Genomic DNA, 15,129 nt, shown 5'->3' on the forward strand with positions numbered 1-15,129 from the left:
GAGGGGTGAGGGATTTAATACAGTACATACTGAACACACACACAATCAACTTATGGAACAGATGGACTACACTGTTGATCTGGTGGTTAGTGATGCCTTTATTATTTTACACAAAAATGCACAAATACCTTCATAGTTCCGATGTCTTCTACGCGCACCACAAACTCGTCCCTCTCTCGGAAAATGCCTTCCCCTCCACTCTCACTCTTGTCGTCCTCGCTCTCTCCAGCAATGGCGGCATCCTCCTGCTTCTGGGCCACGTGCAGCGAGGTGACCTGAGGGGCGGGGGCGTCTTCCGGGGACGCGGGGGGCTCCAGTGCTGGCTCGGGGGAATCCGAGGCCGGGGGAGTCTGGGAGGAGGGAGGGAGGGTGGCGGGAGCAGGAGGAAGAGAAGGAATGGAAGGAGGGAGGGGGCTCGGAGGTTGGGACTGCTTCTGTTGTGCCGCCTCTTGTGGGGGCAGGGGTGATGAAGGGAGAGAGAGGAGAAGTAAGGGGGAAGGCGGGGGAGAGGGAGAGAAGGACTGAGCGGGGGAGGCGGAGAGAGGTGAGGGACCGACTGGTGCCACTGGTGCAGAGGCTGGAATAAAAGGAGATAAGTGGTGATTTTTCTTCAAGAATCAAAATGCGAATCCACGCCATAACAGCCCAAAAATATTTTTCGGATCATAGAGTATTCTGTCAATTCTCACATAGAAACTACATTGGGAGGAAGGATGTTTAACATGCTTTTCAAATTTGTATCAAAAACACAAAAAGAACCTAAGAAAATCATGATGAAAGTGGCCATTTTAGGCCCTTTTTAGACCTCTACAGTGCATTCGGAAAGTTTTCAGACCCCTGATTTTTTCCACATTTTGATATTTTACAGCCTTATTCTAAAATGGATTGAATTGTTTATTCCCCCCTCAATCTACCAACAACACCCCACAATGGCAAAGTAAAAAACATTTTCTATAAAGTTTTGCAAATTTATATTAAAAAAAACTTCTGAAATAACATTTGCATGAGTATTCAGACCATTTACTCAGTACTTTGTTGAAGCACCGTTGGAAGTGATTAAAGCCTTGAGTCTTCTTGGGTATGACGCTACAAGTTGAGCACACGTGTATTTGGAGAGCTTCTTCCATTCTTCTCTTCAGATCCTCTGAAGCTCTGTCAGGTTGGATAAGGAGCGTTGCTGCACAGCTATTTTCAGGTCTCTCCAGGGATGTTCGATCCGGTTCACGTCCAGGCTAAGGCTGGGCCACTCAAGGACATTCAGTGACTTGTCTCGAAGCCACTCCTTCGTTGTCTTGGCCGTGTGCTTAGGGTTGAAAGGTGAACCTTCGGCCCAGTCTGCGGTCCTGAGTGCTCTGGAGCAGGTTTTTATTAAGGATGTCTCTGTACTTTGCTCCTTTCATCTTTCCCTCAATCCTGACTAGTCTCCCAGTCCCTGCCACTGAAAAACATCCCCACAGCATGATGCTGCCACCACAATGCTTCACCATAGGAATGGTGCCAGGTTTCCTCCAGACATGACACTTGGCATTCAGGCCAAAGACTTCAATCTTGGTTTCATCAGACCAGAGAATCTTGTTTCTCATGGTCTAAAAGTCCTTTAGGTACCTTTTGGAAAACTCCAAGCGGGCTGTCATGTGCCTTTTACTGAGGAGTGACTTACGTCTGGCCACTCTACCATAAAGGCCTGATTGGTAGAGTGCTGCAGAGATGGTTGTCCTTCTGGAAGGTTCTTCCATCTCCACAGAGAAACACTGTCAGAGTGACCATGGGTTCTTGGTCACCTCCCTGACCGAGGCCCTTCTTTGGAACCACCAGCTCTGTGTTCTTCGGGACCTTCAATGCTGCAGAAATGTTTTGGTACCATTCCCCAGATCTGTGCCTCGACACAACCCTGTCTCGGAGCTCTACGGACAATTCCATCGACCTCAGGGCTTGGTTTTTGCTCTGACATGCACTGTCAACTGTGGGACCTAAAGACAGGTGTGCGCCTTTCCAAATCATCTGAAGGATGATCAATGGAAACAGGATGCACCGGAGCTCAATTTCAATTCTCATAGCAAAGGGTCTGAATACTTAAGGAAATAAGGTGTTTACATTTTTAATACATATGCAAAAAAAATATTAACCGTTTTCATTTTGTCATTATGGGTTATTGTGTGTAAATTGACGACGAATTTGTTTCATTTAATCCATTTTTAGAATAAGGATGTAACGTAACAAAATGTGGAAAAAGTCAAGGGGTCTGAATACTTTCCGAAGGCACTGTACATGCCTCCTGTAAGACACTATGATCCGTGACCGTACATGATACAGACAACATCTGTGTCGTTATAGTGTGTTCTAACACATGGAGTATGTCTAGATTCTGAAATATAATTTCTCACGTTAATTTATTCAACATTAAAAATATTAATCTCTCAAAAGTACCCAATTTAATTTTGTTCATTTTATGAAAGAATATACTTTACGGGTACATCACATTTCCAGAATGGGCTCTCTGCTAATTTTGAAGTTATGATAAATGTTATGTGCACAACCAACACGATGAACGGGAAAATTGATTAAAAGGAAACGTCTTCTGTTGGCGATTTGCCGAATGTGCAATCCTAAATAAGGGCTGTGATTGGTTAATGACCTATAAATGTAAATTTCTATGTATAAAATAGGGTCATATCGTCCAAAGTACAAGAGCCCACTTTGGAAATGGGAGTGTTTGAAGAGTATATTGTTCCAAACAAGGTTTAAAAACTGTACTTTTGAGATATTAAATATGTTGAAAAAATTTAATGTGAAAAAATTTATTTCAGAATTAAGACATACTCCAGTTGAGAGCCCACTATAAGGCAGGATTCCCCAAATGGCAGCCCGAATTTGGCCCACTGGGGATTTTATTTGGCCCCCGCAAGTTTAGCAAAAAAGTTATAATTATTATTATTTTATTTTTTTTAATTGTTGGACATAAGACTGTAAAAACACCAGCAAATCAGCTCCAAGTGATTAACATTTTGGAAATCTGTTCCAAAGTATTACCACGCATAGTAGAGATATGTGATAGTTAACAAATGAAAGCAAGGTTTGAAATTATGTTTTAGTCAAATATTAAAGCCGTTTGGACTTCTTGCAGTCAATTTGCGGTCTACAAATATATTTACATTTAGCAGACACTCTTATCCAGAGCGACTGACAAGAGCTATTAGGGTTAAGTGCCTTGCTTAAGGGCACAGACAGATTTTTCACTGAGTCAGCTCAGGAATTAGATCCAGCAACCTTTCGATTACTGCTCCAACACTCTTAAATGATTGGTAATTATGTTCCTGCCCCCTGACCAGCCACTCAAGAAAAGGAAAATCGTCCAACGGCTAAATCTAGTCGATGATCCTTGCTATAAGGAGTATAATTACACAAAGATGTCTGTATGATGTATGGTTCGGTTCACAGATCATAGGGTCTTACAAAAGGCATGTATAGGTCTAAAATGGGCCTAAAATAAACCATGTTTGTGACACAAATGTAAAAAGCATGTCAAAGACCCTTCCTCCCAATGAAGCTTCTATGTGAGAATTTCCTGAACAATCTGAGATACAAAACATTTTTGGGCTGTCTTGGTGTGGAATAGCGCAATGGGTATCTATCATTCATTCAAATAACCAAAAACAGCTGTAAAGATCAGTGTGTCTGATTTAGTTCAAGCTATCAGATATATCATAACAATTGGGCTATCGTTTCATTTAATCAGTTCTTTACTATGTGTGCACAGGAAATGGATTCAATTACCGAATTCTACAGCAACTGCAAAGCCAGAGGCTAAAATCATAATTTTTCATGAGCTAAGCCGTGAAAATTAATTCTAAGAAAAATGGGGCACGAGCTGAAACAACAAGACTATGAAGAAAAGTATTGTAATAAATGAGATTTTTTTGGTGGTTCCACAAAGAGATGCACAATATAACAGCCTACATACATTCTCTGCCAATAAAACATATAGGCTATCAGTACCAGACGATAGTCGATATTATGGGACAGTTACGTATACAATTAAGTCTCAGCCAAAATAGTGAATATGTGGGGAATGTCCCAAAAATGACTACTAAGTGATCGTTTGCAACATCCACTACCTGACTAAAATTATCGAAAAGTACCGCTCGAACATCTGATTCCAAAATCATGGGCATTACTATGTAGTCGGTCGCCCCTTTGCTTCTATAACAGCCTCCACTCTTCTGGGATGACTTTTCACTAGATGTTGGAACATTGCTGTGGGTTCTTTCTCCATTCAGCCACAAGAGCATTAGTGAGGTCGGGCACTGATGTTGGGTAATTAAGCCTGGCTCGCAGTAGGCGCTCGAATTCATCCCAAATGTGTTCAATGGGGTTGAGGTCAGGCCTCTGTGCAGGCCATTCATGTTCTTCCACACTGATCTTGACAAACCATTTCTGTATGGACCTCGCTTTGTGCACAGAGGTATTGTCATGCTGAAAAAGGAAAGGGCATTCCACAACCTGTTGCCACAAAGTTGGAAGTACAGAATTGTCTAGAATGTCACTGTATGCTGTAGCGTTAAGATTTCCTTTCACTGGAACTAAGGGACCTAGCCCGAACCATGAAAAACAGCAACAGACCATTATTCCTCCTCCACCAAACTTTAAATTTGGCACTACGCAGAGGGGCAGGTAGCGTTCTCCTGGCATCCGCCTAACCCAGCTTTGTCCATCGGACTGCCAGATGAAGTGTGATTCATAACTCCAGAGAAAGCATTTCCACTGCTCCAGAGTCAAATGGCGGCAAGCTTTATACCACTCCAGCCGACGCTTGGCACTGCGCAGGGTGATCTTAGGCTTGTGTGCAGCTGCTCAGCCATGGAAACCCATTTCATGGAGCTACCGACAAAAAGTTATTGTACTGACACTGCTTTCAGAGGCAGCTTGGAAATTGGTAGTGAGTGTTGCAACCGAAAATACGATTTTTACGCGCTTCAGCACTCTGCGGTCCCGTTCTGTAAGCTTCTGTGGCCTACCACTTCACAGCTGAGCCAGTGTTGCTCCTAGACGTTTCCACTTCACAATAACAGCACTTACAGTTGACCGGGGCAGCTCTAGCAGGCATGAAATTTCACTAACTGAATTGTTGGAAAGGTGGCATCCTATGACGGTGCCACGTTGAAAGTCACTGAGCTATTCAGTAAGGCCATTCTACTGCCAATGTTTTTCTATGGATATTGCATGGCTGTGTGCCCAATTTTATACACCTGTCAGTAAAAGGCACATGACAGCCTGCTTGGCATTTGCCAATCGGCACCTAAAGACTCTCAGACCACAAGGAACAAGAGAATCTCGTCTGATGAAACCAAGATTGAACTCTTTGCCCTGAATGCCAAGCGTCATGTCTGAAGGAAACCTGGCACCATTCCTACGGTGACGCATTGTGGTGGCAGCATCATGCTGTGGGGATGTTTTTCAGCGGCAAGTACCTGGGAGACTAATCAGGATCAAGGCTAAGATGAAAGGAGCAAAGTACAGAGAGATCCTTGATGAAAACCTACTCCAGAGCGCTCAGGACCGCAGACTGGGCCGAAGGGTCACCTTCCAACAGGACAACAACCCTGATCACACAGCCAAGAAAACGCATGAGTGGCTTCGGGACGAGTCCTTGAGTGGTCCAGCCAGAGCCCGGACTTGAACCGGATCAAACATCTCTGGAGACCTGAAAAAAAAGCTGTGCAGCAACGCTCCCCATCCAACCTGACAGAGCTTGAGAGGATTTGCAGAGAAGAAAGGGCACAACTGTCAAAATACATGTGTGCCAAGCTTGTAGTGTCATTCCCAAGAAGACTCAAGGCTGTAATTGGTGCCAAAGGTGCTTCAACAAAGTACTGAGTAAAGGGTCTGAATTAGGGACGCACGATATACTGGTGAACATACCAGAAATTGGCCAAAATGATCTAAAAATGCCAACATCGGTGTCAAAGTTACCATGCATACCTATATAACGTAGGTACATGACGTAATGACACCACGTAAAATGTTGGCTACACGTGCAACACAGCATTCCTAACCTAGCCCACAATGTCTGCTATGTGGATCAAGAAGTCAACAAATCGAGCATTCATTTGAAAGAGTAAGAAAATTTCAGCGAGGCAACTCAAAAGCGAAATCCAATTAAGCCAAGATAATGGAATTCGGTTCTCTGTCGTGGGTGATGTAGGCTTTCGCCGACTGGTCGAGCACCGGTACACACTACCAAGCGCGCCATTTTTCAGATGTTGCCCTACCAGAGTTACACAGTAATAGCGTCACTGCAATTAGCGTCACAACATACATACTATGGAATCCCGTTTCTTTGCGTGTCAAAAAAGATACAGTAGCACTGTCAAAGCTGTACAAAAAAGTCTGCAAACAAAGCGAACACCGGCCACGAACGATGTGTTTTCAATACCGCGTTTGTAATAAACATCATTTGTTCGACCACAACTTCTGGGGTAGCTAGCTTTAGCTTGGTACCTAGCTAGCACCAATACAACCAGCCCCGAAAACAATGACCAGTAGAAACTGCAGTCATTTTCATTTTTCTTAGCAATGATTTAGGAATCATTGTGAGTAGGTATTAGCTAGGTTGCCACTTGTGGTTCGCCTATTAAAATTGATCTTCAGTTCATGAAAATAAATAGCTAGCCAGCTACTTAACCCTGTTGCCCAAAGCTAACGTTATAAGCAGCCAGCTAGCTTCATCTAGCTAGTGAGCCTCGACCGGACCGGGTTATGTGTTGTGAAGCTAGCCACAATAAGGATTAGTCACAATAGTGGAATTTGCGGTTTGCCGTCAAAATAAAAGTCTTCATATGATCTGTATGAGCCCGGTATTTCCCTTACCTTCCAATCTGGGTGCACCAAGTATCTCCAGCTCCTCCTCTTCCATATCATTCACTTCACTCTCATTATCACCCCCCCCTCGCATCTTCCTCTCTTTCTCCTCCTCATCATTCTCCTCCATCTCCCGGTCCTCTCGCTGTAGTACTGCCGGCTCGGCCGCCTGGGGCTGGGTGTGAGGGTTGTGTGAGGGGGGCTGGGGGCTAAGGGCTGGGGGCTGCAGAGTGGTCGGTGTGAGCGGGGCCTGGCTGGGTTGGTCTTGGGACTGGGGTGGGGGAGAAGGCGGGGGCGGCTGAAGCGAGGCCAGCTGCGGCGTGTCGTAGAGAGCCGAGATGGCCGAGGAGATGCTTTTCTGCAGGTCCTGGTTCTTGCCCACCGAATCCTCCTCGTCTGAGGAGAACGAGGGCAGCGTCTCCAAGTTCCTCTTCAGCTCGTCGTCCAGGGTGCGCTTGCAGGGACTGGGGCAGCCCCCTAGGCCACTGTTGCTCTTGCCCTCACCAAACTGAGGCAGTGTTGGAGGGGGTGCCGGGGACAGGGGACAGAGCCCTTCAGATTTGAGAGGGGAGACGTCACTGTTTCCTGATTGCATTTCCAAGCCCGGAGGTCTCTTTCCCGACTTGAGGAAGTCCATGAAGGAGGCCATGCAGTCTGATTTCTCAATCCCCTGAGAGAGACAGAGAGGGAGAGGTTACAGGGGGAATAGAGAGAGCGAGAGAAAATAGACAGTTCATGAGAGAGGGAAATACTGAGTTCCCTCTTCATTTGACCAGCTAAATCTAACATTTGTCACATACAACACGCAGGTTTAACCATAATAGCTGACTGATTGAGTGGCCAAACAGAGTCTAATCGTCCCTTACCCTTCCATCCATCCCCTCGCCATCCACTCCGTCACTCTGTATCTGGCTCTTCTGCTTGCTCTTGTCCTGGATCCTGTTGGAGTCTACCCCTTCGCACAGGGGTCCAGGACTTAGGCCAAGGGAGGGAGCAGAGCCCACTGAGCCGTCTGATAGAGCGGGGTCCGTGCCGGACAGAGAGTCTGTCCTCAGCAGGGCTTCGGAAGAGGACATGGAGCCGATGGGCAGTTTGATCTAAGACAGGAAATGTTTGAATAAAACGCCAATAGAGTAAAAGTACAATACAGTAAACGTGGCTATTCCCACCACCTTAAAGGAACATTACACTCAAATTAAAAGTTGTCAGATGTATTTGGAACTCAAGAGAAGTCTGATGTCCTGATGCATTCGCATCCCATGTCATCATGAGTTCGCATTCTATGTCATCGGTTACGTAGATCCATGTTTACGAGATGTGGTTTAATCTTGACAGACTACTTTAAAGATCTGAAACCATTTGACAAACTTTGATTTAAAAGTGTAATGTCCCTTTAAGTATAAGCCTGCAATGACATGGGACAGCAGGTAGCCTAGTGGTTAGAGCGTTGGACTAGTAACCGAAAGGTTGCTAGATCGAATCCCCGAGCTGACAAGGTAAAAATCTGTCGTTCTGCCCCTGAACAAGGCAGTGTTCCTAGGCCGTCATTGAAAATAAGATTTGTTCTTAACTGACTTGCCTAGTTAAATAAAGGTAACATTTTTAAAATGACATCTACATTTCCCCCTGGGAATTAACAAAGTTCAGTTCCATTCAATTTATCCACGCTCACCTTGAGATGCGGTATGGGCTCCTGATGCTGTGGGGGTGGAGCCTGGTGGTGGAGTTGATGCTGTTGCCGATTAAGGTGGTGTTGCTGCATCTGCTCCTTCCCAGTTATCTCCATAAACATGTCGTCTCTCCCCCCTCTCCCTCGGCCTCCGCCACGGCCCCGTTTAACCTCAATTCCTCCTCCATACCCACTTCCGGCTTCGGTTGCTCCTCCCATTTCACCTCCAATCATTCCGCGGGGTTCGTGCTGCTCGGGCTGCGGGCGAATGCGAGGCCTACCCCTGGGCCTTGGAGGCCCTGCTCTCTTTGGCTTGGTGGGCTTACGGCCCCTCTTCTTGGGCCCGTCCTGCGGCAGGAGCTGGGGAGGGGGGCAGAGGGAGGGGTAGCCGGAGGAGTGGTAGAAGTCGAGGTCGCCCATGAGGGGGCTGAGCGTGCCTCCTCCGGCCCCACCTCCTGTCTTACGGCAGCTGGAGACCAGGTCAGGGAGGTGGTCAGGGAGCCGGCGGCTGTTCAGACGGATGTCCGCCGGCTGGTTGTCCTTGTCCTCATCATCCTCAAACTCATACTCCTGCGCGTAGCTCTTTTTGGGCAGTGTGTTGGGGTCTCGACGCTCCTTGAGCAGGTGGAACGAGCTCGACTTGAGGAGCTTCTTGGGGCGAGACGAGCAGAAGATGGGCGAGGTGAGGCCTCCAGGGCCGGCACCAGTGCCGCCGGTGCACCCGCCTGGACTAGAGGACTGGATCAGGCCCAGCTGCGCCGTGTTAACAGTGGAGGGCAGCTCATGGGTCTTGAGAGAGTCCAGGTCCAGGGTGCGGTTGCCGGACTCGGAAAGCCTGTGGCAGTACTGCCCATAGCCCTGGTCGCCCAGCATTTCATACCCGGCTCCTCCGCTTCCCCCTCCTGAATTATCCTTCATGGGCTCCTCATGGCCCCCTCCTGGTCCCTCCTGGTTCATCTCCTCCTGCACTGGGCCAGCGCCTCCGGCACAGCTCGACTTGGAGAAGTCGTCAGAGCAGAACATGTCCTCCATGCCGGGGAAGAAGGAGCGGTCCTCGTCCTGCAGGAGCGAGTCCGGGAAACAGATAGAGGTGAGTGTGACAAAGCGGTTCTGGCTCTGGCCACAGCTTTTCTCCACAGGGCTGACCGTGTCGAATGGGTGCTGCTCGGTGCGCTGATGCTGGTCTATTTGGACCTGCTGGCCTGGGGTGAGCTGGGACGGGTGGGACTGGGACTCCTGTTGGGAATGGGTGGAGGGAAGGGGCTGGGGGTGAGCGTGGCCATGGGAGTGGGGGTGGTGCCCCGAGTGGCTTTGCTGGTGGTGGGAGTTGGGATGTTGATGGTGTTGGGGGAGGTGGTGCACGTGCAAGGGGGCGGATAAGCCCATGTCGGGCTCAGAGAGGAACGAGTGGAGCTCCGAGGCGGAGTGTTGAGGGTGATGGGACGAGAGCCTCTGCTGCTCTTGCTGCTGCTGCCTGTGGCGCTCTCCGCTCCCTCCACCTCTTCCTCCTGCACCACCACCACCTCCTCCTCTCCTCTCCTCCACTCCCCCTCCGTCTGCACTGGAGGTCTGGGAGAGTGAGCGCTCAAGCATGTCCAGGGAGGACACCACCGAGCTCTGCTGTCGCTGCTTGGACTGGCTCTGGTCTTGCCGAGGAGGTCCGTGGTTGTAGTGAGCCGCTGCCGCTGCGACCTCCAAAGCCTGGGACTGGAGTTGTAGCTGAAGCTGGGAGGCCTGCTGGGTCTGGGACTGGTGTTTGCCCGCGCCTATTCTCCCTCCGGCTCCATCCATCATAGCTTGTTGCTGGCTCACTGAATGCTGCTGCTGATGGGGCTCCATCTTGTTGCGAGTGGTGTGGGACAGCACAGACTGGAGCAGGTGGGGCGGCTGGTGGGACTGGTCCGTGGGGGAATCCATGAGGGAGGCCGAGGATTGAGAGTGCTGTTGCACCTCGGGGTTCTTGCGAGGGTACACCAGCTCGGAGCGCTCTTGTGGATTCTTCTGCAGCTCCATGTGAGCGTGGGACTGTAGGTGGCTGTGGGAGGCGGCGTGCTGCTGCTGCGTGTGGGAGGAGTGTTGGGGGCCCAGGGAGTGCTGGGAGTACGGGTCGCTCCGGCCGTAGTGCACCACCGACCCCAGGGAGTCGTGGTGGTGTAGATGGGGGTGGCTTTGCTCGGCACCTCCTCCGCCACTCCTGCCACCGCCTTCACTGTCATTCCTCTGTTGTTGTTGATGTTTCTTGAGAGACATCTCCAGCTGGCTGTCTAGGCCCGTGACCGCGCCTCCAGATCCGGCACCGGAGGTGGCGCTGTGGGTGCGGATGACGCTCTGGAGGTGGTATCTCTCCTCAGAGCTCTTGCCCAGCTCGTAGGACGACAGCCCCTTGCCGCCGTCCGTGGTAGAGGGGACAGGCTGCAGAGGTGCCTGTTGTTGGGCCGTCTGTTGAGGTTGTTGCTGCTGGGAGTGGTGATGGGACGCCTGGGGTGTGGGACTGGCCTGGGCTTGGAGAAGGTGCTGGATCAAAAAGTCATCATCATCGTCCACATCTTCTTGGGACCTCTGGGGGCCCACACCTAGCATGCGGCTGGAGTCGGACTTGGTCTTGTTGGCAGTGGGGTGGTAGGACTGGGACGTGGGACCTCTGGTGTCGGGGTAGCCCTGAGGGGAGGAGATGAAGGTGGGAGAGAGGACAGAGGAGATGTATTTGTTGGAGCCCGTTCCTCCCGGGGACTGGGTGGGACAGGCAGGGGTGGGGGAGTGCAACCCTGGACGGATGATCCCAGAGTTAGCCGACGGAGAGGGGCTAGACTCAGGGATATGGTAAGACCCTACTCTGGCGCCACCTCCTCTCTCATTGGCCATACTGCTCCCAGCTCCTCCTGAACCGGAGTTCCCGCTTCCTGCGGTGGTGCTACCACCGCCTCCTGAGGTTCCGCCCACCGACGACCCGCTCGACTGTAAAAGAGCTGGGGAGTGGCCGGGGCCGTAACCTAGCGATGGACATCCCGCTCCGCCCAGAGAGGAGGGGACGGACCCATAGGCAGAGTCAGCCCCGTAGACCACATCAGCCGAGTACGACTGGCTTCGCCCTCCCAGGCTGCCGTAGCCTTTTCTTCCCCCGGCTGAGCTCAGGTCCTGGGCCTGAGGGGAGCTGAAGCCGCCATAGGACTGGGGTAGGTGGGAGGGAGGGGGCTGGCTGGGAGAGTATGACTGGTTCTGCTGTTGTGGCGGGGTTTGACCTGTGAGGGCGGCGGCGGGGGGTTTCACTGGGGGCACGGGTGAGCCGTAGCCTGAGAGGCTGTGTTTGGGTAAGGGCTGCTGGACAGATGTGGACGAGGTAGGAGGGGGTTGCTGCTGGGGAGCTGGAGCACTCTGAGGGGGAGGCTGCTGTCTAGACGGGGCCGAGCTGGAGCTGGAGGGGGGGAGTGAGTTGGAGGGGTGGGCTCCCGAGGCAGAGGAGGAAGAGGAGGTCGTCGAAGAGCTGGAGGACGCAGAAGGGGGAGTGTGAGGGGTACGGGAGGAGGACGCCGAGCTGGTCGAGGAATAGCCGTTGCTGGAGTTGCTCTTGGCGCCCTTTCCCGCTGCTGAAGATGAGGTGGAGATCGAGTAGGGGGGCTGGATGATGGGCCGGTACACCTGTTCCGTCCGGGAAGAGGCCTTATGGTCCGAGGGGCTCTGGTCACCCAGGGGGCTGCAAGAGAGGCCGGCCTGCCTGTGGTGGGCTATCTGCTGGTACCCAGCCCCGCCGCAGCTGAGGTAGTGCTGCAGGGAGTGGGCCGCTGAGGAGGAGAGCTGGGACTGGGACGGCGTGGGCCGCTGGTAGTGCTTGATCACGCTGTCCTGCCGGGGCACAGCCCTCTCCTGGATCGAGTTGGACTGGGCCTGAGCCTGGGCTGAGGAGAACACTGAGGCGTTGTACAACTGGGAGGACTGGTCCTGCAGCTGAGAGGACAGCAGGTTGAACTGGTGGGACTGTAGGTGCCGCGCTGATGAGGCCTGGGCCGACGAGGCGCCTGTGGGGTCCTGTCCGCCTCGGTAGGCTGTGGTGGCGCCCTGGGAGGGCAGGAGGCGGTCAAAGCCCAGGCTGGACTGAGAGGGACCCTTGATATGCAACAGAGGGTCGTGGGGGGAGAGGAGTCCGTTGGAGGTGGAGTTGAACGTGGGCGTGTCCTGGAGGGTGGGGAAGGAGCGGCTGGAGAAGGAGGCCGGGTGCTGATAGGCGGACAGGGCCGAGGAAGAGGTGAAGGAGCCCGAGCCGGGGAGGGGCCCGGAGATGAAGAGCTCAGCAGGGGCCGGGGTGTGTATCGCTGTCAGGGCCAGATGGAGACAAGATGACTATTATTCAAAATCCATCAACAGAAAAAACTGACAAGCATGACTAAATAATTGTACCCCCACCCCCCTCCCTTAACAAGTAAAAAGCAAAATAATCCAATATGCAAATGAAACCAACATAATCTCACCAATAATGCAGACATGCAAGAGGAATGACAATTTGATAGAACCTGTGAGGCGTTGGAAATGTCAAAGACTTTCGCCACCCCGTTTTGAATGTCAACACAGGGCTGGTCACATGCTCACCTGTCTGCCAGGACGGCGTGCGGAACTGGGAGAGGAGGGAGGAGGCGGAGGGGGGAGCCTGTGGACCTCGCTGGGACTCCAGAGCGGAGATCAGATTCATGACCGAAGCATCTGGACCAGAGGGGCTGGCATGGTGCAGGCCTGTTTCAAATAGTCCAGAGAGACCTGATGGGACAACAAATACAACCATGAGTAAACCGTGACGATCATGTCCCTTTTCACAGATTATGCAAACAGGGCATTTAGAGAGATTGCTATATCTACGTGATTAAATGGCATAACTTTGATGAATAGGTCAAGGAGTGTCCATTACAACATAATACAATGATGTAGTCCTAACAGATGTTATCAATCTGATTTGGCCCTATATTTTACCAGGTAAAATACAGGTTTTTCCTGTACACACAAAAGGGGTTTCCATAGAAACTGCATTTTTCAGTGGCTGCAACTGTAGTGCCAGCAGCATGGCCAGTCATAACACCTGTACTGTGGCGACACAATTAAAGGTGTGTGACATATCCCTCACCCAAACTCCGTCCTGCTCCCCAAGCCCCGCCTTGGCCAGAGCTGCCTGGGTGGTGATTGGTGGAATAGCCCTGCAGAGGATGGGGAGTGCCGTAGGTTTGTCGATGGAGAAGTTCCGACTCCGGGTGTGATGATCTGGAACTTCCATAGACGAGACTAGGGAGGAGAAGAGGTCATTTATTCAACTGTTCAAGTCCAATTGCCTTCATTTTCATAAACCTTTGTCCCAAAGGTGACCTCTGGGAGACGCCATGAAATTTAAACAGATGCAAATCCTATGTAAGTAGGCCTACGATGTAAATACACTAAGAACATTGTTGAGCTTGAAGGTCATGACTAACTACCGCACTCTTCAGAAAACTGTAAGATCTTAGTTATTCAGATGCTTTAGTCAACTTCGAGTGCATCTCCATCCTAATAAAATGATTACTGTAGCTCATTATTCTTCAAATTGTAAGAAGTTAGAATATTAGAGTATGATTACTCAAAATCAACTCAGAATGAATACTAAAATATGATTGCCATCTTAATGCCTGTTGTAGACTTCATTTACAATTCCTGTCCATGATATTTTACCAACACATGACTTTATGCATGGACCTACAATATGGAAGCCCAATAACACCACCCAAAAAAATGACTTGATACTATCTCAAAAATGTTATACCATCTCAAGGCCTACATACAGGATATGTTTCTTCATTAGTAGCATTGTGTGGTGTATTCCAAATATCCACATTGCAGAGATCAGTACAGCAATCAAACAAAAGCTGACCGAGCTTGCTTTATGCAGGGTTGCATCGTGTAGGTCTACAGTGCATTTGGAAAGTATTCAGAACCCTTGACTTTTTCCACATGTTGTTACGTTACAGACTTATTCTAAAAAATTATTAAATACAATTTTTCCTCATCAATCTACACACAATACCCCATAATGACAAAGAAAACAACAGGTTTAGAAATGTTGGCAGAAATACCACATTTCCATAAGTATTCAGACCCTTTGCTATGAGAATCGAAATTGAGCTCTGGTACATCCTGTTTCCATAGATCATCCTTGAGATGTTTCTACAACTTGCTAAAAATAAAAAATAAACAATTTCACCTTCATTTAACTAGGCCAGTAAGTTAAGATCAAATTCTTATTTACAATGACGACCTACCGGGGAACTGTGGGTTAACTGCCTTCAGGGCAGAACAACATATTTTTACCTTGTCGGCTCGGGGATTCAATCCAGCAACCTTTTGGTTACTGGCGCAATGCTCCAACCACTAGGCTACCTTGGAGTCCACCTGTGGTAAATTCAATTGATTGGACATGATTTGGAAAGGCAAACCCCTTTCTATATAAAAGGTCCCACAGTTGACAGTGCATGTCAGAGCAAAAACCAAGCCATGAGGTTGAAGGAATTGTCCGTAGAGCTCCGGGACAGGATTGTGTCGAGGCACAGATCTGGGGAAGGGTACCAAAACATTTCTGCAGCATTGAAGGTCCC

At 49.9% G+C, this 15,129-nt stretch overlaps 1 protein-coding gene across 2 annotated transcripts in view; it reads right to left on the reverse strand.

Annotated features, from left to right (window-relative positions):
* LOC139541981 (proline-rich protein 12-like) overlaps window positions 1–15,129 on the reverse strand; it is a 55,719-nt gene that overhangs the window by 27,197 nt on the left and 13,393 nt on the right. For both annotated transcript variants that reach the window (XR_011668435.1, XM_071346933.1), the window contains exons 2-7: window positions 13,635–13,789; window positions 13,109–13,273; window positions 8,531–12,834; window positions 7,725–7,955; window positions 6,868–7,528; window positions 129–577 (exon numbers count right to left, since the gene is read on the reverse strand). Coding sequence is in view for 1 of the 2 variants with exons in the window: in XM_071346933.1 (XP_071203034.1) it covers window positions 129–577; window positions 6,868–7,528; window positions 7,725–7,955; window positions 8,531–12,834; window positions 13,109–13,273; window positions 13,635–13,789 (5,965 nt within the window). In the remaining variant the exon portion in view is untranslated. The remainder of the gene's footprint in view (window positions 1–128; window positions 578–6,867; window positions 7,529–7,724; window positions 7,956–8,530; window positions 12,835–13,108; window positions 13,274–13,634; window positions 13,790–15,129) is intronic.

The sequence above is a fragment of the Salvelinus alpinus genome, chromosome 17 (genome assembly GCF_045679555.1).
Source record: "Salvelinus alpinus chromosome 17, SLU_Salpinus.1, whole genome shotgun sequence".
Classification (NCBI taxonomy): domain Eukaryota; kingdom Metazoa; phylum Chordata; class Actinopteri; order Salmoniformes; family Salmonidae; genus Salvelinus; species Salvelinus alpinus.